The following is a 26041-nucleotide window of genomic DNA, read 5'->3' as shown; positions in this document are numbered from 1 at the left end:
AGGCAGAGGCCGCCTGTCACGTGACATGGTCTTAAAGGGGAATTCCATCTCTAGTGGTTGAAAATCTGTAGAAATTCTGATGAGTGGAGGAGCCACAACCTGCACTAATAACTACAGCCTGCCGCGTGCCTTCAACGACTGTCAGGAGGTAAGCCGCTTATCTTCCAGGGAAGTAACGAATGAGCTAATGAAATTCAACGTCCCCGATCTCATCTGGCGGGAAAGTTGAATCAGCGCCATCTACATCAGAGAATCACCAGCGAGGGCCAGATGAAGGCTGCCTACGGGACGGAGCAGTCAGGTTGGAGCCCCCCATGGTAGCACCAGGTAATCTTATTGTCAGGCCACGCCCCTTTTACATTACGCCATTGTATCCCCTCATGGTAATAGTTCTCACTAGTGAACCTGTCAGTAGTGATAGTGATTACAGTGCAGTTCCCTCCAGCGATCACAGGCAGCGCCACCTCTAATTGGTTCCTTTTGTTTTCCATCCGCGCCCAGACCGTCACAATGACTTCCCCCGGCCAGACTGTCTCCATCACCCCCAGGTCTTCCTCTGCACAATCCATAGCGCCCCCGCTCTTCTGAGTCCCTGTGGCACCTGTAGTTTTTGGTGGCACTATTTTTGGGCACATTTGGCTTTTTTTTATCATGTTTGTGGAGGAACAAATGAAATAATCACTTTGCTTCTGTTTTGTTTCCAGTTTTTGCATGTACGGGGTTAAGAGCGGGGATCAGTGCGCTCATCCCCGCTGGTGTAGCGGCAGGCCGGCTGTCAGTCACCCCGCTGGTCCCACACCATCCACAGGACGTAAGTGTACATTAAGGGGTTAAAGCAGATCCGTCGCCTCATTTTTGCCCATTAAATTGAATCTAGTGACGCATGAGCGTCTGGATGGCGGTAAAGCAGCGCCGTTACCTCTGTGACCCGTCTGTAGGCTTCCCGCACAGTATGCTAATTAGCCACAGACCGTCCGATGGGTGGCTCACACCTGCTAGCGCCCCCTCCTGTGCTGATGGACACCTGCAGCTCTGGCCGCTGGAGACTTTCTGCATCTCACTGCATCGTGACTCCTCCTTGGCAGCCATGGCATCACCAGCGGCGGGCGTCCATCAGCTGTATGTAGAGACGGGGGTCGCAGGGGTAATGGCGTCACCAGCGGCGGGCGTCCATCAGCTGTATGTAGAGACAGGGGTCGCAGGGGTAATGGTGTCACCAGCGGCGGGCGTCCATCAGCTGTATGTAGAGACAGGGGTCGCAGGGGTAATGGCGTCAACAGCGGCGGGCGTCCATCAGCTGTATGTAGAGACGGGGGTCGCAGGGGTAATGGCGTCACCAGCGGCGGCTGTCCATCAGCTGTATGTAGAGACGGGGGTCACAGGGGTAATGGCGTCACCAGTGGCGGGCGTCCATCAGCTGTATGTAGAGACGGGGGTCGCAGGGGTAATGGCGTCAACAGCGGTGGGTGTCCATCAGCTGTATGTAGAGACGGGGGTCGCAGGGGTAATGGCGTCAACAGCGACGGGTGTCCATCAGCTGTATGTAGAGACGGGGGTCGCAGGGGTAGTAGCTTCACCAGCGGTGGGCGTACATCAGCTGTATGTAGAGACGGGGGTCGCAGGGGTAATGGCGCCACCAGCGGCGGGCGTCCATCAGCTGTATGTAGAGATAGGGGTCGCAGGGGTAATGGCGTCACCAGCGGCGGGTGTCCATCAGCTGTATGTAGAGACGGGGGTCACAGGGGTAGTGGCGTCACCAGCGGCGGGCGTCCATCAGCTGTATGTAGAGATAGGGGCCGCAGGGGTAGTGACGTCACCAGCGGCGGGCGTCCATCAGCTGTATGTAGAAACGGGGGTCGCAGGGGTAATGGCGTCACTAGTGGTGGGCGTATATCAACTGTATGCAGAGATGGGGGTCACAGGGGTAATGGCGTCACCAGCGGCGGGCGTCCATCAGCTGTATGTAGAGACGGGGGTCGCAGGGGTAATGGCGCCACCAGCGGCGGGCGTCCATCAGCTGTATGTAGAGATAGGGGTCGCAGGGGTAATGGCGTCACCAGCGGCGGGCGTCCATCAGCTGTATGTAGAAACGGGGGTCGCAGGGGTAATGGCGTCACTAGTGGTGGGCGTATATCAACTGTATGCAGAGATGGGGGTCACAGGGGTAATGGCGTCACCAGCGGCGGGCGTCCATCAGCTGTATATAGAGACGGGGATCGCAGGGGTAATGGCGTCACCAGCGGTGGGCGTCCATCAGCTGTATGTAGAGACGGGGGTCGCAGGGGTAATGGTGTCAACAGCGGCGGGTGTCCATCAGCTGTATGTAGAGACGGGGGTAGCAGGGGTAATGGCGCCACCAGCGGCGGGCGTCCATCAGCTGTATGTAGAGACGGGGGTCGCAGGGGTAATGGCGTCAACAGCGGCGGGTGTCCATCAGCTGTATGTAGAGACGGGGGTCGCAGGGGTAATGGCGCCACCAGCGGCGGGCGTCCATCAGCTGTATGTAGAGACAGGGGTCGCAGGGGTAATGGCGTCAACAGCGGCGGGCATCCATCAGCTGTATGTAGAGACGGGGGTCGCAGGGGTAATGGCGTCACCAGCGGCGGGGTCCATCAGCTGTATGTAGAGACGGGGGTCGCAGGGGTAATGGTGTCACCAGCGGTGGGCATCCATCAGCTGTATGTAGAGACAGGGGTCGCAGGGGTAATGGCGTCAACAGCGGTGGGCATCCATCAGCTGTATGTAGAGACGGGGGTCGCAGGGGTAATGGCGTCAACAGCGGCAGGCGTCCATCAGCTGTATGTAGAGACGGGGGTCACAGGGGTAATGGCGTCACCAGTGGCGGGTGTCCATCAGCTGTATGTAGAGACGGGGGTTGCAGGGGTAATGGTGTCAACAGCGGCGGGTGTCCATCAGCTGTATGTAGAGACGGGGGTTGCAGGGGTAATGGTGTCACCAGCGGTGGGCGTCCATCAGCTGTATGTAGAGACAGGGGTCGCAGGCGTAGTGGCGTCACCAGTGGCGGGTGTCCATCAGCTGTATGTAGAGACGGGGGTCGCAGGCATAATGGTGTCACCAGTGGCGGGTGTCCATCAGCTGTATGTAGAGACGGGGGTCGCAGGCGTAATGGTGTCACCAGTGGCGGGTGTCCATCAGCTGTATGTAGAGACGGGGGTCGCAGGGGTAATGGCGTCACCAGTGGCAGGTGTCCATCAGCTGTATGTAGAGACGGGGGTCGCAGGGGTAATGGCGTCACCAGTGGCAGGTGTACATCAGCTGTATGTAGAGACGGGGGTCACAGGGGTAGTGACGTCACCAGCGGCGGGCGTACATCAGCTGTATATAGAGACGGGGGTCACAGGGGTAGTGACGTCACCAGCGGCGGGCGTACATCAGCTGTATATAGAGACGGGGGTCACAGGGGTAATGGTGTCACCAGCGGCGGGCGTCCATTAGCTGTATATAGAGACGGGGGTCGCAGGGGTAATGGCGTCACCAGTGGTGGGCGTACATCAGCTGTATGTAGAGACGGGGGTCGCAGGGGTAATGGCGTCACCAGTGGCGGGCGTCCATCAGCTGTATGTAGAGACGGGGGTCGCAGGGGTAATGGCGTCAACAGCGGTGGGTGTCCATCAGCTGTATGTAGAGACGGGGGTCGCAGGGGTAATGGCGTCAACAGCGACGGGTGTCCATCAGCTGTATGTAGAGACGGGGGTCGCAGGGGTAGTAGCTTCACCAGCGGTGGGCGTACATCAGCTGTATGTAGAGACGGGGGTCGCAGAGGTAATGGCGTCACCAGTGGTGGGCGTCCATCAGCTGTATGTAGAGACGGGGGTCGCAGAGGTAATGGCGTCACCAGCGGTGGGCATCCATCAGCTGTATGTAGAGACGGGGGTCGCAGGGGTAATGGCGTCAACAGCGGCAGGCGTCCATCAGCTGTATGTAGAGACGGGGGTCACAGGGGTAATGGCGTCACCAGTGGCGGGTGTCCATCAGCTGTATGTAGAGACGGGGGTTGCAGGGGTAATGGTGTCAACAGCGGCGGGTGTCCATCAGCTGTATGTAGAGACGGGGGTTGCAGGGGTAATGGTGTCACCAGCGGTGGGCGTCCATCAGCTGTATGTAGAGACAGGGGTCGCAGGCGTAGTGGCGTCACCAGTGGCGGGTGTCCATCAGCTGTATGTAGAGACGGGGGTCGCAGGCGTAATGGTGTCACCAGTGGCGGGTGTCCATCAGCTGTATGTAGAGACGGGGGTCGCAGGCGTAATGGTGTCACCAGTGGCGGGTGTCCATCAGCTGTATGTAGAGACGGGGGTCGCAGGGGTAATGGCGTCACCAGTGGCTGGTGTACATCAGCTGTATGTAGAGACGGGGGTCACAGGGGTAGTGACGTCACCAGCGGCGGGCGTACATCAGCTGTATATAGAGACGGGGGTCACAGGGGTAGTGACGTCACCAGCGGCGGGCGTACATCAGCTGTATATAGAGACGGGGGTCACAGGGGTAATGGTGTCACCAGCGGCGGGCGTCCATTAGCTGTATATAGAGACGGGGGTCGCAGGGGTAATGGCGTCACCAGTGGTGGGCGTACATCAGCTGTATGTAGAGACGGGGGTCGCAGGGGTAATGGCGTCACCAGTGGCGGGCGTCCATCAGCTGTATGTAGAGACGGGGGTCGCAGGGGTAATGGCGTCAACAGCGGTGGGTGTCCATCAGCTGTATGTAGAGACGGGGGTCGCAGGGGTAATGGCGTCAACAGCGACGGGGGTCCATCAGCTGTATGTAGAGACGGGGGTCGCAGGGGTAGTAGCTTCACCAGCGGTGGGCGTACATCAGCTGTATGTAGAGACAGGGGTCACAGGGGTAATGGCGTCACCAGCGGTGGGCATCCATCAGCTGTATGTAGAGACGGGGGTCGCAGGGGTAATGGCGCCACCAGCGGCGGGCGTCCATCAGCTGTATGTAGAGATAGGGGTCGCAGGGGTAATGGCGTCACCAGCGGCGGGTGTCCATCAGCTGTATGTAGAGACGGGGGTCACAGGGGTAGTGGCGTCACCAGCGGCGGGCGTCCATCAGCTGTATGTAGAGATAGGGGCCGCAGGGGTAGTGACGTCACCAGCGGCGGGCGTCCATCAGCTGTATGTAGAAACGGGGGTCGCAGGGGTAATGGCGTCACTAGTGGTGGGCGTATATCAACTGTATGCAGAGATGGGGGTCACAGGGGTAATGGCGTCACCAGCGGCGGGCGTCCATCAGCTGTATGTAGAGACGGGGGTCGCAGGGGTAATGGCGCCACCAGCGGCGGGCGTCCATCAGCTGTATGTAGAGATAGGGGTCGCAGGGGTAATGGCGTCACCAGCGGCGGGCGTCCATCAGCTGTATGTAGAAACGGGGGTCGCAGGGGTAATGGCGTCACTAGTGGTGGGCGTATATCAACTGTATGCAGAGATGGGGGTCACAGGGGTAATGGCGTCACCAGCGGCGGGCGTCCATCAGCTGTATATAGAGACGGGGATCGCAGGGGTAATGGCGTCACCAGCGGTGGGCGTCCATCAGCTGTATGTAGAGACGGGGGTCGCAGGGGTAATGGTGTCAACAGCGGCGGGTGTCCATCAGCTGTATGTAGAGACGGGGGTAGCAGGGGTAATGGCGCCACCAGCGGCGGGCGTCCATCAGCTGTATGTAGAGACAGGGGTCGCAGGGGTAATGGTGTCACCAGCGGTGGGCATCCATCAGCTGTATGTAGAGACGGGGGTCGCAGGGGTAATGGTGTCACCAGCGGTGGGCGTCCATCAGCTGTATGTAGAGACAGGGGTCGCAGGGGTAATGGTGTCACCAGCGGTGGGCATCCATCAGCTGTATGTAGAGACGGGGGTCGCAGGGGTAATGGCGTCAACAGCGGCAGGCGTCCATCAGCTGTATATAGAGACGGGGGTCCCGGGGAAATGGCGTCAACAGTGGCGGGTGTCCATCAGCTGTATGTAGAGACGGGGGTTGCAGGGGTAATGGTGTCACCAGCGGTGGGCGTCCATCAGCTGTATGTAGAGACAGGGGTCGCAGGCGTAGTGGCGTCACCAGTGGCGGGTGTCCATCAGCTGTATGTAGAGACGGGGGTCGCAGGCGTAATGGTGTCACCAGTGGCGGGTGTCCATCAGCTGTATGTAGAGACGGGGGTCGCAGGGGTAATGGTGTCACCAGTGGCAGGTGTCCATCAGCTGTATGTAGAGACGGGGGTCGCAGGGGTAATGGCGCCACCAGCGGCGGGTGTCCATCAGCTGTATGTAGAGACGGGGGTCGCAGGGGTAATGGCGTCACCAGTGGCAGGTGTACATCAGCTGTATGTAGAGACGGGGGTCACAGGGGTAGTGACGTCACCAGCGGCGGGCGTACATCAGCTGTATATAGAGACGGGGGTCACAGGGGTAATGGCGTCACCAGTGGTGGGCGTACATCAGCTGTATGTAGAGACGGGGGTCACAGGGGTAATGGCGTCACCAGCGGCGGGCGTCCATCAGCTGTATGTAGAGACGGGGGTCACAGGGGTAATGGCGCTCCTGTACGGACGGCCTCCTCTCAGCTGGTTGCTACTTTCTATTTAAGATTTACTTCCTAGATTGTGCTGAGATCAGCGGCGCGGCGTTAACCCTCTACGGGCTGAGCTGCTGCGTGCTCAGCTTCTTGCAGGTCAGGAAGGTATCGTCACTCCTTAAGGAGACACTTAGAAGGTGGGAGGAGACTTATAAGGCTATCCAGGCTCTTCTGGGAAATATGCAAATGGGATAGATGGAGCAATACCTCTGCAGCGCCACCTGGTGGAAGGCAGCATTCCTGCAAGTCAAGAAACCTACTGTAACCAGCTGTCTGTGCATGGAGTCTGGCTCGGCTCACAATTCCCAGTCATTGTTACAAGGCTTGTATAAAGGGTCAGACACTGGCTTGCAGGAATGCTGCCTTCCACTAGGTGGCGCTGCAGAGCTATTGTTCCATCTCCCTCATTTGCATAGCTTGTCGCACTAATGCACCTATGTCTTTCTTCTCTAGGCTGTCTGTCCGAGCGTCTTCAGGGTGCCATACTGCGGCGCAGGCGCCCGTGGCGTCAGTGTTTGTACGAGTATGAGTATCTTCCTAAGGGCGCCTCCCTGCTGGCGGTAGACCGTCTTGCGATGCCAGAGTGAATGATGAAACCATTAACAATCATTGGCATCGCAGGAGGGTCTACCGCCAGCGGGTGTGAGCCCTTAGAGCTTACGTGGGGGACTCCGCGCGGCCTTGGGGCTTATTCACACGATCGCTGCTCTCATGCGATGCACACAGGACTCGCGTGGGTACGGACTGCATTGTTTTGGATGGTCTCATTTACACACACGCTCCATCTCAGGGCGCCCCGCCAACGGCCGCGGGCAGCGTCTTCAATGGGACCTCTAACTCCTTGTATCCCGTGCGATCTGCATGCGATGTGTGTCATTGGGGACACTTTAGCTCCCCCCTCACGGCCGAGGGTCGCAATTTCAGGGAAGAGATGTGTTTTTTAATCAAAAACGCTTTGCATCGCCATGGAAATCGCGATATCGGCGGAGTATCTCTGCCCCCCGTGTGACTGTAGCCTCTCGGCTGGGAGGAGGTTTGCCGATGCTGGCGGTGAAGTCCGCGGCTGCGGTTCGCACTAACCAAGCTGGACGTGCGGCTCCTCAGTACGCGGCGCCACTTTGTGTAGACTTTTTGTCAGCAGCGCTACCAGTATGCCCACTAGGGGGCGCGTGGTGTCGCACGTCAGCAATGGTGGAGCTCCAGTAATCCACAAATAGGAACATGAGCCGAGCAGCAGTGAAGCGCAAAAGATTCTCCACCTCTTGGAAAGGACATCACGCCCGACAACAGAACATGCTGCTATTGTTTTCTATGCACATGTGACCAAATACATTGGTTTATTATTCACCGCATATTGTGCGCATGCGTTATACAAATGTGGTCGTGTGAATAAGCCCCAGGTCCGGATTTCCTGTGGGATTTGCCTGCCCTACCTGATTGTCAGCCCTGAAGAGCCTAGGATCGCTGCTCTGAGGGGGTATTCTGCAGCCTCGGTGGCCTCGGTGGACGGTGGCCATGGATGTTGGACTCTGCTGAGGTGGTGTAACAGCCAAGCCCTGCTCCTGGCTAGTGATGGAGCATCAGGCCCATACGTGGCCGTGGCCAGCCATGACACTTCCTGCAGAGACGTGATGAGTAACGTCCATCACTGCAGCAACAAACTTCCAAGTGCTGATATGTGAGAAGTGATGCCGGCTCGTAGCAGGTAGGGGTACAGCCAAGGCTATGGCCCAGTCTACTGCCATCATATAGGCACCGTCCAGAAAGATCTCAGACGTCCATAAGGTTATGCAGAAGCAGAAGTTCAGAGTGGGGCATCAGGAGAGAGCTGAACCGACCCCATCTATCTGCCGTACATTGCTGACCAACTATATAGAAGTCTAAAGGCCCCTTTACACGCAACAATCATCGCTCAAAATTTGTTCAAACGGGTGAAAATCATCGATAATCGTAACATGTAAACGCGGGCATTCCGCACTTTACGTTTGAATGGATTTCAGTTCACTTAAAATCCATCGTTCAGCCTCTGAAAGACCGAGCAGATACGCTCCATTGGAATAAGTTTCGCTCATCTTTCAATAGACTGCAGGATGTTCTCCTTGAGGCATGTTTACACTAGCCACCAGGAGAACAATAGATGTTTACACTAGGCACCAGGAGAACAATAGAATGTTTACACTAGCCACCAGGAGAACAATGGAATGTTTACACTAGGCACTAGGAGAACAATAGAATGTTTACACTAGCCACAAGGAGAACAATGGAATGTTTACACTAGCCACCGGGAGAACAATAGATGTTTACACTAGGCACCAGGAGAACAATAGAATGTTTACACTAGCCACCAGGAGAACAATAGATGTTTACACTAGGCACCAGGAGAACAATAGAATGTTTACACTAGCCACCAGGAGAACAATAGAATGCTTACACTAGCCACCAGGAGAACAATGGAATACTTACACTAGCCACCAGGAGACCAATGGAATGCTTACACTACCCACCAGGAGAACAACAGAACGTTTACACTAGTCACAAGGTGAACAATCGAATGCTTACACTACGCACCAGGAGAACAATGGGATGTTTACACTAGCCACAAGGAGAACAACAGAACGTTTACACTAGCCACAAGGAGAACAACAGAACGTTTACACTAGTCACAAGGAGAACAATGGGGTGTTTACACTAGCCACAAGGAAAACAATGGGATCTTTACACTAGCCACCAGGAGAACAATGGGATGTTTACACTAGCCACAAGGAGATAAATGGGATGTTTACACTAGCCACCAGGAGAACAATGGGATGTTTACACTAGCCACCAGGAGAACAATGGAATGCTTACACTACCCACCAGGAGAACAATGGGATGTTTACACTAGCCACAAGGAGAACAACAGAACGTTTACACTAGTCACGGGAAGAACAATGGGATGTTTACTTTAGCCACGGGGAAAACAATGGTATGTTTACACTAGCCACCAGGAGAACAACAGAACGTTTACACTAGTCACCAGAAGAACAATAGAATATTTACACTAACCACAAGGAGAACAATGGGATGTTTACACTAGCCACCAGGAGAACAACAGAACGTTTACACTAGCCACAAGGAGAACAATGGGATGTTTACACTAGCCACAAGGAGAACGATCGAATGTTTACACTAGCTACAAGGAAAACAATGGGATGTTTACACTAGCCACCAGGAGAACAATGGAATGCTTACACTAGCCACAGGGAGAACAATGGGATGTTTACACTAGCCATGAGGAGAACAATGGAATGTTTACACTAGCCGTACGGAGAATAATGGAATGTTTACACTAACCGTGGGGAGAACAATGGGATGTTTACACTAGCCACGAGGAGAACAATGGGATATTTACACTAGCCACGCGGAGAACAATGGAATGTTTACACTTGCCATGAGGAGAACAATGGAATGTGTATACTAGCCAGGAGGAGAACAATGGGATGTTTACACTAGCCGCGGGGAGAATAGGAGGTTTACACTAGCCATGAGGAGAGCAATGGGATGTTTACGCTTGCCACGGGGAGAACAATGGAATGTTTACACTAGCCACAAGGAGAACAATGGGATGTTTACACTAGCCATGAGGAGAACAATGGAATGTTCACACTAGCCCCGGGGTGAACAATGCGATGTTTACAATAGCCACAAGGAGAACAATGGAATGTTTACACTAGCCACAAGGAGAACAATGGAATGTTTACACTAGGTACGGGGAGAACAATGGAATGTTTACACTAGCCATGGGGAGAACAATGGGATGTTTACACTAGCCACAAGGAGAACAATGGAATGTTTACACTAGTCATGAGGAGAACAATGGAATGTTCACACTAGCTGTACGGAGAATAATGAAATGTTTACACTAGCCGCGGGAAGAACAAAGATATGTTTACACTAGCCGTGAGGAGAACAATGGTATATTGACACTAGCGACTGGGAGAACAATGGAATGTTTACACTAGCCACGATGAGAACAATGGGATATTTACACTAGTCACGAGGAGAACAATGGAATGTTTACACTAGCCATGAGAAGAACAATGGGGTGTTTACCATAGCCACTGAGAGAACAATAGGATGTAAACACTAACCGCGGGGAGAACAATGGAATGTTTACACTAGCCGTGGGGAGAACAATGGAATGTTTACTCTAGCCACAAGGAGAACAATGGAATGTTTACTCTAGCCACAAGGAGAACAATGGAATGTTTACACTAGCCACAAGGAGAACAATGGAATATTTACACTAGGTGCGGGGAGAACAATGGGATGTATACACTAGCAGTGGGGAGAACAATGGAATGTTTACACCAGCCACGCGGAGAACAATGGAATGTGTATACTAGCCAGGAGGAGAACAATGGAATGTATACACTAGTTGTGGGGAGAATAATGGAATGTATACACTAGCAGTGGGGAGAACAATGGAATGTTTACACTAGTTGTGGGGAGAATAATGGAATGTATACACTAGCAGTGGGGAGAACAATGGAATGTTTACACTAACTACAAGGAGAACAATGGGATGTTTACACTTGACACGGGGAGAACAATGGAAAGTTCACACTAGCCATGAGGAGAAAAATGGCACATTTAAACGAGCCACGGAGAGAACAATGGAATGTTTACACTAGCCACGAGGAGAGCAATGGGATGTTTACACTTGACACGGGGAGAACAATGGAATGTTTACACTCGCCACGAGAACAATGAAATGTGTACACTAACCGTGGGGAGAACAAAGCAATGTTTACACTAGCCATGAGGAGAACAATGGAATGTTCACACTAGCCGTACGGAGAATAATGAAATGTTTAAACTAGCCGCGGGAAGAACAAAGATATGTTTACACTAGCCGCGAGGAGAACAATAGGATATTTACACTAGTCACGAAAAGAACAATGGAATGTTTACACTAGCCATGAGAAGAACAATGGGGTGTTTACAATAGCCACGGAGAGAACAATGGAATGTTTACACTAGCCACGAGGAGAACAATGGGATATTTACACTAGTCACGAGGAGAACAATGGAATGTTTACACTAGCCATGAGAAGAACAATGGGGTGTTTACAATAGCCACGGAGAGAACAATGGAATGTTTACACTAGCCGTGGGGAGAACAATGGAATGTTTACTCTAGCCACAAGGAGAACAATGGAATGTTTACACTAGCCACAAGGAGAACAATGGAATGTTTACACTAGGTGCGGGGAGAACAATGGAATGTTTACACTAGCCGTACGGAGAATAATGAAATGTTTACACTAGCTGCGGGAAGAACAAAGATATGTTTACACTAGCCGCGACGAGAACAATGGTATATTTACACTAGCGACTGGGAGAACAATGGAATGTTTACACTAGCCACGAGGAGAACAATGGGATATTTACACTAGTCACGAGGAGAACAATGGAATGTTTACACTAGCCATGAGAAGAACAATGGGGTGTTTACCATAGCCACTGAGAGAACAATAGGATGTAAACACTAACCGCGGGGAGAACAATGGAATGTTTACACTAGCCGTGGGGAGAACAATGGAATGTTTACACTAGCCACAAGGAGAACAATGGAATGTTTACACTAGCCACAAGGAGAACAATGGAATATTTACACTAGGTGCGGGGAGAACAATGGGATGTATACACTAGCAGTGGGGAGAACAATGGAATGTTTACACTAACTGCAAGGAGAACAATGGAAAGTTCACACTAGCTATGAGGAGAAAAATGGCACATTTAAACGAGCCACGGAGAGAACAATGGAATGTTTACACTAGCCACGAGGAGAGCAATGAGATGTTTACACTTGACACGGGGTGAACAATGGGATGTTTACACCAGCCATGAGGAGAACAATGGAATGTGTATACTAGCCAGGAGGAGAACAATGGGATGTTTACACTAGCCACGGGGAGAATAGGAGCATTACACTAGCCATGAGGAGAGCAATGGGATGTTTACACTTGCCACGGGAAGAACAATGGGATGCTTACACTAGCCACAAGGAGAACAATGGAATGTTTACACTAGCCATGAGGAAAACAATGGAATGTTCACACTAGCCGTACGGAGAAAAATGGGATGTTTACACTAGCCACAAGGAGAACAATGGAATGTTTACACTAGCCATGAGGAGAACAATGGAATGTTCACACTAGCCGTACGGAGAATAATGGAATGTTTACACTAGCCGCGGGAAGAACAAAGATATGTTTACACTAGCCGCGAGGAGAACAATGGGATATTTACACTAGCCACGAGGAGAACAATGGAATGTTTACACTAGCCATGAGAAGAACAATGGGGTGTTTACAATAGCCCCGGAGAGAACAATAGGATGTTAACACTAACCACGGGGTGAACAATGGGATGTTTACACCAGCCACGAGAACAATGGAATGTGTATACTAGCCAGGAGGAGAATAATGGGATGTTTACACTAGCCACGGGGAGAATAGGAGGTTTACACTAGCCATGAGGAGAGCAATGGGATGTTTACAATTGCCACGGGGAGAACAATGGGATGTTTACGCTTGCCGCGGAGAGAGAACAATGGGATGTTTACACTAGCCGTACGGAGAATAATGGAATGTTTACACTAGCCGCGAGAACAATGGTATATTTACACTAGCGACTGGGAGAACAATGGAATGTTTACACTAGCCATGAGAAGAACAATGGGGTGTTTACAATAGCCACGGAGAGAACAATAGGAGGTTAAAACTAACCACGGGGTGAACAATGGGATGTTTACGTTTACCACGGGGAGAACAATGGAATGTTTACACTAGCCATGAGGAGAACAATGGGATGTCTACGTTTGCCGCGGAGAGAGAACAATAGGAGGTTTACACTAGCCATGAGAAGAACAATGGGGTGTTTACAATAGCCACGGAGAGAACAATAGGATGTTAACACTAACCACGGGGTGAACAATGGGATGTTTACACCAGCCACGAGGAGAACAATGTAATGTGTATACTAGCCAGGAGGAGAACAATGGGATGTTTACACTTGCCACGTGGAGAACAGTGGGATGTTTACACTAGCCGCGGGGGAGAACAAAGGAATGTTTACACTAGCAGAACAATGACACGTTTACACTAGCCACGGGGAGAACAATGCAATGTTTACACTAGCCACGGGGAGAACAATGGGATGCTTATACTAGCTGTAGGGAGAACAATAGAATGTTTACACTATACGTGGGGAGAATAATGAAATGTTTACACTAGCCGTGGGAAGAACAAAGATATGTTTACACTTGCCATGAGGAGAACAATGGAATATTCACACTAGCCGTACAGAGAATATTGAAATGTTTACACTAGCCGCGGGAAGAACAAAGATATGTTTACACTAGTCACGAGGAGAACAATGGAATGTTTACACTAGCCATGAGAAGAACAATGGGGTGTTTACCGAGAACAATGACACGTTTACACTAGCCACGGGGAGAACAATGGAATGTTTACACTAGCCACGGGGAGAACAATGGGATGCTTATACTAGCTGCAGGGTGAACAATGGAATGTTTACACTAGCCACAGGGAGAACAATTGAATGTTTACACAAGCCACAGGGAGAACAATGGAATGTTTACACTAGCCACAGGGAGAACAATAGAATGTTTACACTATACGTGCAGAGAACAATGCAATGTTTACACTAGCCGCAAGGAGAACAATGGAATGTTTACACTAACCGCGGGGAGAACAATGGAATGTTTACACTAGCCGTGGGGAGAACAATGGAATGTTTACTCTAGCCACAAGGAGAACAATGGAATGTTTACACTAGGTGCGGGGAGAACAATGGAATGTATACACTAGCAGTGGGGAGAACAATGGAATGTTTACACTAACTGCAAGGAAAACAATGGAAAGTTCACACTAGCCATGAGGAGAAAAATGGCACATTTATATGAGCCACGGAGAGAACAATGGAATGTTTACACTAGCCACGAGGAGAGCAATGGGATGTTTACACTAGTCACGAGGAGAACAATGGAATGTTTACACTAGCCATGAGAAGAACAATGGGGTGTTTACAATAGCCACGGAGAGAACAATAGGATGTTAACACTAACCACGGGGTGAACAATGGGATGTTTACACCAGCCACGAGGAGAACAATGGAATGTGTATACTAGCCAGGAGGAGAACAATGGGATGTTTACACTCGTCACGGGGAGAGCAATGGAATGTTTACACTTGCCACGTGGAGAACAGTGGGATGTTTACACTAGCCACGGGGGAGAACAAAGGAATGTTTACACTAGCAACGAGGAGAACAATGACACGTTTACACTAGCCACGGGGAGAACAATGCAATGTTTACACTAGCCGCAAGGAGAACGATGGAATGTTTACACTAGCCGCGGGGAGAACAATGGAATGTTTACACTAGCCGCGGGGAGAACAATGGAATGTTTACTCTAGCCACAAGGAGAACAATGGAATGTTTACACTAGGCACAAGGAGAACAATGGAATGTTTACACTAGTTGTGGGGAGAACAATGGAATGTGTACACTGGCAGTGGGGAGAACAATGGAATGTTTACACTAACTGCAAGGAGAACAATGGAAAGTTCACACTAGCCATGAGGAGAAAAATGGAACATTTAAACGAGCCACGGAGAGAACAATGGAATGTTTACACTAGCCATGAGGAGAACAATGGGATGTTTACACTAGCCACGGGGAGAACAATGAAATGTTTACACTGGCCACGAGAAGAACAATGGGGTGTTTACACTAGCCACGGGGAGAACAATAGGAAGTTTACACTTGCCACGGAAGAGCAATAGGATGTTTACACTAGCCACGAGGAGAGCAATGGGATGTTTACACTTGCCACGGAAGAGCAATAGGATGTTTACACTAGCCGCTAGGAGAACAATGCAATGTTTACACTAGCCGCGGGGAGAACAATGGAATGTTTACACTAGCCATGGGGAGAGCTATGGAGTGTTTACACTAGAAGTGGGGAGAACAATGGAATGTGTACACTAGCCACAAGGACAACAATGGGATGTTTACACTAGCCACGGGGAGAACAATGGAATGTTTACACTGGCCACGAGGAGAACAATGGGGTGTTTACACTAGCCATGGGGAGAACAATAGGAAGTTTACACTAGCCACGAGGAGAGCAATGGGATGTTTACACTTGCCACGGAAGAACAATGGGATGTTTACACTAGCCGCTAGGAGAACAATGGAATGTTTACACTAGCCGCGGGGAGAGCTATGGAATGTTTACACTAGAAGTGGGGAGAACAATGGAATGTTTACACTAGCCACAAGGAGAACAATTGAATGTTTACACTAGCCGCAGGGAGAACAATGGAATGTTTACTTAAGCAGTGGGGAGAACAATGGAATGTTTACACTAGCCGCAAGGAGAACAATGCAATATGCGAGCAGCTATATGCACAGCTGGCAGTGTGTTTTAACACAAGCTGGGTTCTGTGAACAACTCCTAGAGGTCCTTTTACATGCAAATGAAGATGATAAAGTGTTAATGGCCAATAACACTTTATGCAAATAGATTGCTAAATCTTTCAATCTTTTAGGCCTTTGAAAGATTATCTTTCATGTAAAAGGGCCGTAACATTCAGAGGAGCTTCAAGCAGATTGCTAAGGTGTGGGGAATACCAGAGATTGACTGATCTCATGGTGACCAGGTGACCGAGCTGGTCAGATCCCTTATTAGGAGGACAGTCCCTTGGTAGCAGATGTCTATCCATCCTTTGGAGGTTCAGGATGGCCTGTATTGCCCCTCCAGTGTCCTTGATATAAAGGATATTGTTGAAAATCAGCAAAGAATAGGCGACAGTAAGGCTGCATCCACACGGGCTACTAAAACTCGCTCCTGTGAAAGACCCCATTGGAAATCATGGACTTCACATTGTAGCGAGATTTTGTAGCCATGCCAATGCAGCCTAATAGCCATCATACCATACTGGCCAAAGAGGTCATGGTTCACCCAGTTCATGTTCTTGAGTCTAGAATATTATTGGAGGCTTCCAATAATGTGTTTCAGGGCTCAACTCTTCCAAGAGCTGTAGAGACTCAACCTGACAGCCTGAAGGTTGGCCCACCTGTTATATAATCTAGAGATGCTGAATTCTGAAGATCTTCTCGCAGTCGAGGTCTCCATCCATCAGCACATCCAACCTCTACAAGTACAATCACAATTCAAGAGGTTTGGACAAGAAATGCTTCCTTTCCCAGAAAGCCCATTTCTCCTACAAACGGTAGAGCCAGTCCGTGGTCCAGCCTCACTGAATCCGGTTGACCAGTCACACATCCCAACTAAGCTTGGGAGCCCATCTAGACAAATCCCCAGCACAAGGCACTTGGATTGTGGAGGAAAGCTCCTTGACATTCAGTCTCAGAGAACTCTATTTACAGAACCCTCTACACTCTGGACCCCAGATTACAGACGGAGCAGTCAAAGCAAAAATGGACACCTGACATCTGTGCTATATATCATTGAGCAGGTAGACACTTGATCTCAACGCCTTCTAAAGAAAGTGGGAATCATCTTGTCAGGACAGAGAAGGGAAAACAGTCTGCGAGAATGTGTCCTACCAACCTCAGATCTTAACGACATCGCCCTACAGGCATGCATGAGAAGGAGCCCAAAGAAGGGTCTACAAGAATGAGCCCTACCACCCTCAGACCTTAACGACATGGCCCTACAGGCGTGCATGAGGAGCCTAAAGAAGGGTCTACAAGAATGAGCCCTGCCATCCTCAGACCATAACGACATGGCCCTACAGGCGTGCCCTGCCATCCTCAGATCTATAGCTAGATGGGTCTTAGCCCAAAAGAGCTTAGTGAAAAGGATCTTGAAAATTCTGAGCTCAAATTGGAATGACCATTCTTAGACCTGTGGCAAAATAAGTCCTAGCCCTAGAGGCTTTAGCAAAACAGATGCTAAGAGGGGTCTACATCAGCAGATCTACCATCCTCAGACCGGTGACAAAAGAGGGACTTGGTTTTAGTTCTAAAAGTATTTTGCTAATCTCGCTTGAACCTCGGGCGAAGGTTCTGTATATACGAGAATTATCCTTAGGAAGGTGACGTCTTCTGGACCATAACCCCTGCCAGGTTTATAAGGGAGATCCAAGCCCTATCGTCTGTGGATCCCTATGATGGAGTCCTCGCTGACGGGGTCCTGCCAAAGTTCCTTCATTAGTAAGCTGAAATCAGGTCATCTCCTTTTCAGCCTCTCGGGAGCAGTGTGATCTCCTAGATCTGTGCTGTTGTCCTAAGATGTAGTTAGCTAATAGTGGAGATCAGGAGGGTGAGAATGTATTAGTGAGGAGACCTAAGGCTTGAAATCGGCTTTATCTAATCTGAGTAGATGAAGCAGAGACCTTTAATCTGGTTTACAGGTTCCATGACTTTGACCCAGCTAATTTCCCTAGAGCCGCTCTACTAGAGCCGTGTCCGCCTCTCGGGCTGAATGAATTCTGAGCCAGCTAGAATCAGATTTGTCGTGCAGCTTGAAGCCTGCGCAATATATTTATCAACCGTTATAGGTAATAATTCAGGTCTCAGTTCTTGGGGCGGTCAATTTCACGTTCCGCCATGCACAAGCCCTCCCTGTGGGGTAACGTCTTGCTACATCCCCTTGGTTGTGCTGCTACTTTAGAAGAAAGCGGGTGGGAGGGGCCAGAAATCCTTGTAAAGTCAGGGGCTCTACTTAATGGTTTCATTTGATTCATTAAAAATTCCATCTGTCCTAATTGTACACGGGTGGAATTAACCCCTTGGTTGTGCTGCTCTTAGGACTAAGGGAAAGCAGGTTATCAATCACAATCAACGCTTATAGGATTAGATACAGCCGCTCAGTAGAGAGTATCACACATGGCAGGATTAGATACATAAACTGGATCAGCACTTTGTCCCCGGCTGTTGGGCTTCACAGTCATGGTCACTACCCTGTTCTTGAGACACTTCCTGACTGCAGAATTTGCACCAATCAGCCATCACCCTGAAATTTAGCTCCTCCCTGCTAATTGTAATAACACTTCCCATAAAAGGCCACTTGCAGCTCTGCAGGAGGAGTGCGCTGTGTGTCCTCAGCTGCAGCCGCCTCTGGTCGTGGTGCTCATTATATCTGTTGGAGTAGACAGAGGCTCTGCAGGAGGTGACTGCAGGTGGAGCAGACTGTCCGCTGTCAGTTTATTCTGCAAGTGGAGGACATGGTGTGATATCTTCTGAGGAGGTTACAGTTGGAGTGCACGGTGTGATATCTTCTGAGGAGGTTACAGTTGGAGCACACGGTGTGATATCTGCTGAGGAGGTTACAGTTGGAGCACACGGTGTGATATCTTCTGAGGAGGTTACATTGGAGCACATGGTGTGATATCTTCTGAGGAGGAGGAGGTTACAGTTGGAGCACACGGTGTGATATCTTCTGAGGAGGAGGAGGTTACAGTTGGAGTGCACGGTGTGATATCTTCTGAGGAGGTTACAGTTGGAGTGCACGGTGTGATATCTTCTGAGGAGGTTACAGTTGGAGTGCACGGTGTGATATCTTCTGAGGAGGTTACAGTTGGAGTGCACGGTGTGATATCTTCTGAGGAGGTTACAGTTGGAGTGCACGGTGTGATATCTTCTGAGAAGGAGGTTACAGTTGGAGCGCACAGTGTGATATCTTCTGAGAAGGAGGTTACAGTTGGAGCGCACAGTGTGATATCTTCTGAGGAGGAGGTTACAGTTGGAGTGCACGGTGTGATATCTTCTGAGGAGGTTACAGTTGGAGTGCACAGTGTGATATCTTCTGAGGAGGTTACAGTTGGAGTGCACAGTGTGATATCTTCTGAGGAGGTTACAGTTGGAGTGCACGGTGTGATATCTTCTGAGGAGGAGGTTACAGTTGGAGTGCACGGTGTGATATCTTCTGAGGAGGAGGTTACAGTTGGAGCACACAGTGTGATATCTTCTGAGGAGGAGGTTACAGTTGGAGCACACGGTGTGATATCTTCTGAGGAGGAGGAGGTTACAGTTGGAGTGCATGGTGTGATATCTTCTGAGGAGGAGGAGGTTACAGTTGGAGTGCACAGTGTGATATCTTCTGAGAAGGAGGTTACAGTTGGAGCGCACAGTGTGATATCTTCTGAGGAGGTTACAGTTGGAGTGCACAGTGTGATATCTTCTGAGGAGGTTACAGTTGGAGTGCACAGTGTGATATCTTCTGAGGAGGTTACAGTTGGAGTGCACAGTGTGATATCTTCTGAGGAGGTTACAGTTGGAGTGCACGGTGTGATATCTTCTGAGGAGGAGGTTACAGTTGGAGTGCACGGTGTGATATCTTCTGAGGAGGAGGTTACAGTTGGAGCACACAGTGTGATATCTTCTGAGGAGGAGGTTACAGTTGGAGCACACGGTGTGATATCTTCTGAGGAGGAGGAGGTTACAGTTGGAGTGCATGGTGTGATATCTTCTGAGGAGGAGGAGGTTACAGTTGGAGTGCACAGTGTGATATCTTCTGAGAAGGAGGTTACAGTTGGAGCGCACAGTGTGATATCTTCTGAGGTGGAGGTTACAGTTGGAGTGCACGGTGTGATATCTTCTGAGGAGGAGGAGGTAACAGTTGGAGTGCACAGTGTGATATCTTCTGAGGAGGTTACAGTTGGAGTGCACAGTGTGATATCTTCTGAGGAGGAGGTTAGAGTTGGAGCACACGGTGTGATATCTTCTTCTTCTGAGGTGGAGGTTACAGTTGGAGCACACGGTGTGATATCTTCTGAGGAGGAGGAGGTTACAGTTGGAGTGCACGGTGTGATATCTTCTGAGGAGGTTACAGTTGGAGTGCACAGTGTGATATCTTCTGAGGAGGAGGTTAGAGTTGGAGCACACGGTGTGATATCTTCTGAGGAGGTTACAGTTGGAGTGCACGGTGTGATATCTTCTGAGGAGGAGGAGGTAACAGTTGGAGTGCACAGTGTGATATCTTCTGAGGAGGTTACAGTTGGAGTGCACGGTGTGATATCTTCTGAGGAGGTTACAGTTGGAGTGCACAGTGTGATATCTTCTGAGGAGGTTACAGTTGGAGCGCACGGTGTGATATCTTCTGAGGAGGTTACAGTTGGAGTGCACGGTGTGATATCTTCTGAGGAGGAGGAGGTTACAGTTGGAGTGCACGGTGTGATATCTTCTGAGGAGGTTACAGTTGGAGTGCACGGTGTGATATCTTCTTCTTCTGAGGAGGAGGTTACAGTTGGAGCACACAGTGTGATATCTTCTTCTGAGGAGGAGGTTACAGTTGGAGCACACAGTGTGATATCTTCTGAGGAGGAGGTTACAGTTGGAGTGCACGGTGTGATATCTTCTGAGGAGGAGGAGGTTACAGTTGGAGTGCACGGTGTGATACTGTCTGCACAGCCATGGCATCAGCTGCGTGGTCTGAACGGGTTCTGGAGCTGGTTCTGAAGCTGAACAATCTGCAGCGTGCAGGTAGGGGGCGCTCTGTTTGATCAGAAGCCCTCTGTACACTAATCACTCCCCTTGTGCATGTTCACCTTTTTTATGCATAAAATTGCACTTATTCTGCAGGTTGCCTCCCGTTTTGTGTCCAAGGACAGCGAGTCGGCTGGGTGACGCCGCCGGTGGCGCAGGTTTTGGCGCAGCATTCTGATGTTTTCGCACTGTATAAAGACCCAGAAGCCCGGCTAGAGTTGAGCGATCATCTGGGCTCCCCCCACGAGCGGACACGAGCCGTGCAGCAAGTGATGGAGTCACTCAGAAGTGGGGATGTCTTCCCCTGTCTCCGGGAATGGAGGGGTGAGGTGAGAACTATGGCAAAAATGTGACTGATACCAGCTTCTTCTATTATAACACCTCCAGCACTATAATACAATGGGACTGCTAGCAGCCGCTCCTCTTATATAACACTGCTGGACTGTAATAAGATGGGACTGATATTAGCCGCTCCTCTTATATAACGCTGCTGTACTGTAATAAGATGGGACTGATATCAGCCGCTGCTCACATATAACACTGCTGGACTGTAATAAGATGGGACTGATATCAGCCGCTCCTCTTATAACTCTGCTGGACTGTAATAAGATGGGACTGATATCAGCCGCTCCTCTTATATAATGCTGCTGTACTGTAATAAGATGGGACTGATATCAGCCGCTCCTTTTATATAACACTGCTGTACTGTAATAAGATGGGACTGATATCAGCCGCTCCTTTTATATAACACTGCTGTACTGTAATAAGATGGGACTGATATCAGCCGCTCCTTTTATATAACACTGCTGTACTGTAATAAGATGGGACTGATATCAGCTGCTCCTCTTATATAATGCTGCTGTACTGTAATAAGATGGGACTGATATCAGCCGCTCCTCTTATATTAGGCTGCTGGACTGTAATAATATGGGACTGATATCAGCCGCTCCACTTATAACGCTGCTGTACTGTAATAAGATGGGACTGATATCAGCCGCTCCTCTTATATAACGCTGCTGTACTGTAATAAGATGGGACTGATATCAGCGGCTCCTCTTATATAACACTGCTGTACTGTAATAAGATGGGACTGATATCAGCCGCTCCTCTTATATTAGGCTGCTGGACTGTAATAATATGGGACTGGTATTAGCCGCTCCTCTTATAACGCTGCTGTACTGTAATAAGATGGGACTGATATCAGCCGCTCCTCTTATATTAGGCTGCTGGACTGTAATAAGATGGGACTGGTATTAGCCGCTCCTCTTATAACGCTGCTGGACTGTAATAAGATGGGACTGATATCAGCCGCTCCTCTTATATTAGGCTGCTGGACTGTAATAAGATGGGACTGGTATTAGCCGCTCCTCTTATAACGCTGCTGGACTGTAATAAGATGGGACTGATATCAGCCGCTCCTCTTATATTAGGCTGCTGGACTGTAATAAGATGGGACTGGTATTAGCCGCTCCTCTTATAACGCTGCTGGACTGTAATAAGATGGGACTGATATCAGCCGCTCCTCTTATATTAGGCTGCTGGACTGTAATAAGATGGGACTGGTATTAGCCGCTCCTCTTATAACGCTGCTGTACTGTAATAAGATGGGACGGATATGAACAGCTCCAGTACGGATATATCCTCCAGAGACATCATATACGTGACTGATATCAGCCGCTCCTCTTCTAACTCTATGGTTACCGGCCCTTTAAATCAGTATTTCCTGCTGCATGTAATTGTTATCCTTCAGCTGTTCAGCATCTGACTCTTCTGTAATCGCCAATACTTCGCGCCGGCGTCACGCTGTGCCTCTTATGACGTGTGACCGCGTTGTGTGTCAGAATGGCGCCCCCTGCTGTGATGCCATTCATTCTCCTCTTTCTCATTCCCAGCTGTTTGACGTGAAGGGTTTATTCTCGGATGCTCCTCTTCTCACCATGGAGCGGGCGGCCACACGTGAGTCATCAAGCTACCTCTGTGCTCAGGAGCTTGCAGTCTATCAAAGTGTTCTGCATACAACGTGTCTTTCTCTCCGCCAGCTCTCCTCGGGGTTCCCCGCTATGGCGTCCACGTAAACGGCTTCCTACGCAGAGGAGCCGACCTCTTTATGTGGATCGCTAGACGGTCATTGACAAAACCCAACTACCCTGGAAAGCTGGACCACCTGGTGAGGGGCTCATGGTATGGGGGCGGCACAAAACGAATGCAATGCCAATAATCCGGATTACAGCACTTCCAAATTCCAGATTATTGGCCGTTTGACAACAGACGGAGCCCCCTGATGACCAGCAGGGCAGCTTCCTGATACCATATCTAGATACTGTATGAGGACCTCTTGGAAAGTTGTGGGACCAATATGGCTGCCAATAATTAAAGGGGAACTCTTGTTTATAAATGACCGTAGGATAGCACAGACCAGGCTGACGAACTGCTCCAGGTTACTCATGGCTGTCCCTTTAACAGGCAGCAGGAGGCGTCTCTGCAGGGTCCAGCTTGTGGGAGACCCTGCTTAAGGAGTGTACAGAGGAGGCCTGCATCTCAGAATCCCTTGCATCCACTGCCAGACCTGCCGGGACTGTAAGGTGAGCTCCAGTAGATGTGATGAAGATTACAGGATGGGCACCTCGAATGCCATTATGTGCCCCGGCTGAGACCTCGGGAGGATAGGGCTGTAGACGTGTAGAATTCTCTCTGCAGGGATGATGTCCGTACCCATGATGGTGCCCACAGCCTGCAGCACCAGCTGCTAATGCAGAAAGGGCTGATGGGATTGTAAGGGGAGCTCTGGTAGATGTGCTCAATGTAGGTGGTATAGGTGATGACAGGACTGGCAGCTTAAAAGTACAACCAACTGGCACCAACTGCCCCAGGCAGTGAACTAAGGGACCGGGGCTCTACATAGGGATGGTGTTGCTACCCATGGTGGTGCCCATCTACTGCAGTACCAGGTGGTGACGGGCTTGTAAGGTGAGCTTCACTAGATGTGTTCAGTGTATATTAGAGGAGGAATGCCCCCATTTGCCCCAAGCAGAGATCTCCAGAACAGGGGGCTGTGCAAATTTACGATTCACTATATGGGTATGATGTTAGTACCCATGGCGGTACCCATGTGCTGCAGCTGCAGAGGCTGATGAGACTGGATCATATCCATCTTCCGCTACTCCACTTGCAGAGGATTAAACACCCCTGACCCTATGTGCTCCTCCCTGCTATGCTGGTCTCGCATGCCCTTCCTAATGTGAGGGGTCCATTCTTACTTGGCAGTATTTGCACAGCGTGATATCACGTGTACAGTACTTGTATACCACACACTGTACAAGCCAACAACGGGTGTGACTGTAGTGTAGCATACAGGCATCCTCAGGAGGTCACCATGTCTTCACTTCTTCTCCCCGGCTGCCCCCTCCTAGACACTGACTGCCATTTTGCCCTCACAGCTACGCCTATCGGAAGGGGGAGGCCCTGTACCTGGAGTGCCAGTTTGTGTTTGATCTTGAGGTTCCTGAGACCTTCCAGCCATGTATTGGGGACGGAGAGGTGCAGGAGTTCTATCTGTGGCCCCTCGACAAGGTGGGTAACATGATGGCCCATCAGAGCAGAGTGGGGGATTATCTCCAGCTGACGGGTCATTCTCTCGCCCTGCAGGTGAGGGACGCAATCGCCACCCAAGAGTTCAAGCCCAACTGCGCTCTGGTTGTGCTGGATTTTCTCATCCGGACCGGACATGTTCAGCCTGACACAGGTGAGATATTTAGTATTAGCCACGTGCTCATGGGGGGGGGGGGGGGAGGGGGAGTCATTGTGTGACCGCTCATGGCCGTGAGTGGCGGGTGTAGCGTTAAACCGCGGTGGGCTACAGCCAGGGGGCCTTCAATGGTAATATTTTCCTTTCAGAAAAGTTCTACACGAAGTTTGTGGAAAATCTGCATGGACCGCTGTGATGTCACATAACCGCCACAAGCCGATGCTGCAGTTACACAACTGGGCCATAAGTAGAGACTGTGATGTCACATAGGCACACCATAATCAGACTATGATGTCATCTCGCCTGCCCCAAAATCCAGTGCTGTGATGTCACATTACTGTGCCCAGTCTGATGCGGCGATGTCAACTAAGAACATGAGGCTCAGAGACTGTAATACCACATAACTGCCCTGACATGCTGTGATGTCACACAAGCATGCCTTAATAACAGTGATGTCACATAACTACCCGAATCAGACAGTGATGTCACAATGACTGCCCCACAATCTGATGATGTCACCACAACCAGAGAGCCTCCGATGTCCCAATCTAAGGCTGTGATGTCACACACTTGCCCCACACTCTGTTATGGTGACGTCTTGGTAGCCGGAAAATTCTGTTTACGTCTTCATCAATGCCAGAAAATAAACCTCAAAGAAAAAAGATGCTGGAAAGTAAACGTTCCATTCACGATACGGACAGCGAGCCCCAAAACCTGCTCTTGTACCACAAACAGCTGCTTCCCGGTAGCCGTGAGGGCCACGAGCAAATCCCGGGCGTCAGCCACCCGTATATATGGGTTCTCTTCTATCCTCCTCCTGCTATCCGCTGTGATGGTGGCTTTACCCCTCTCCAGCCGGCACCTGGCATTGTGCAGCAGAGACCACCACGCACGAAGCTCTGGATGAACAGAAGGGGCCAAGATGACAGGAAAGCCGAGCGACATCACTGCTAGAAATAGCCTGGGTCACATGCCGTATAAGCAATGGCAGGCGCTCTTAACCCCTTCACGGCCAACCTGTTTGTGCCTTAATGACCATGACGCAATATGGAGATCTGACTTGCCGAGAGAATAACCCTGTGAACCCTTACGCCTCCAGCGAATCCTCACCCTGCTTTCCTGCCATATGGAGAACTTCAGGGGACGGAGACGTTTTGGGAATATATTAAAAACACCAAATTT

At 50.4% G+C, this 26041-nt stretch overlaps 2 protein-coding genes across 6 annotated transcripts; both read left to right on the top strand.

The window, feature by feature from the left end:
• Positions 1-2: 2 nt before the first annotated feature.
• On the top strand, positions 3-26041 carry LOC136591455 (uncharacterized). Of its 5 annotated transcripts, none has more exons than XM_066588521.1 (9): positions 3-148; positions 705-811; positions 21211-21443; positions 23007-23070; positions 23154-23281; positions 23578-23696; positions 24552-24684; positions 24760-24856; positions 25009-26041. In XM_066588521.1, the coding sequence occupies exons 2-9, from the start codon at positions 712-714 to the stop codon at positions 25053-25055; spliced, it is 921 nt and encodes a 306-aa protein (XP_066444618.1). In that variant the 5' UTR covers positions 3-148; positions 705-711; the 3' UTR covers positions 25056-26041. The 5 variants fall into 5 exon arrangements, with proteins under 5 accessions (XP_066444618.1, XP_066444619.1, XP_066444624.1 ...); XM_066588522.1 differs by lacking the exons at positions 3-148; positions 705-811 and adding exons at positions 20474-20535; positions 21001-21111; XM_066588527.1 differs by lacking the exons at positions 3-148; positions 705-811 and adding exons at positions 20801-20820; positions 21001-21111.
• Positions 16758-20906, top strand: LOC136617055 (uncharacterized). The gene is made up of 4 exons (XM_066594229.1): positions 16758-17141; positions 18782-18877; positions 19033-20800; positions 20866-20906. Exons 1-4 carry the CDS (start codon positions 16758-16760, stop codon positions 20904-20906), a joined length of 2289 nt encoding a protein of 762 aa, XP_066450326.1.

Source organism: Eleutherodactylus coqui, chromosome 1 (genome assembly GCF_035609145.1).
Source record: "Eleutherodactylus coqui strain aEleCoq1 chromosome 1, aEleCoq1.hap1, whole genome shotgun sequence".
Lineage (NCBI taxonomy): Eukaryota > Metazoa > Chordata > Amphibia > Anura > Eleutherodactylidae > Eleutherodactylus > Eleutherodactylus coqui.
Note: the sequence above shows the minus strand (reverse complement) of the source record. Positions and strands in the feature narration are given on the sequence as shown.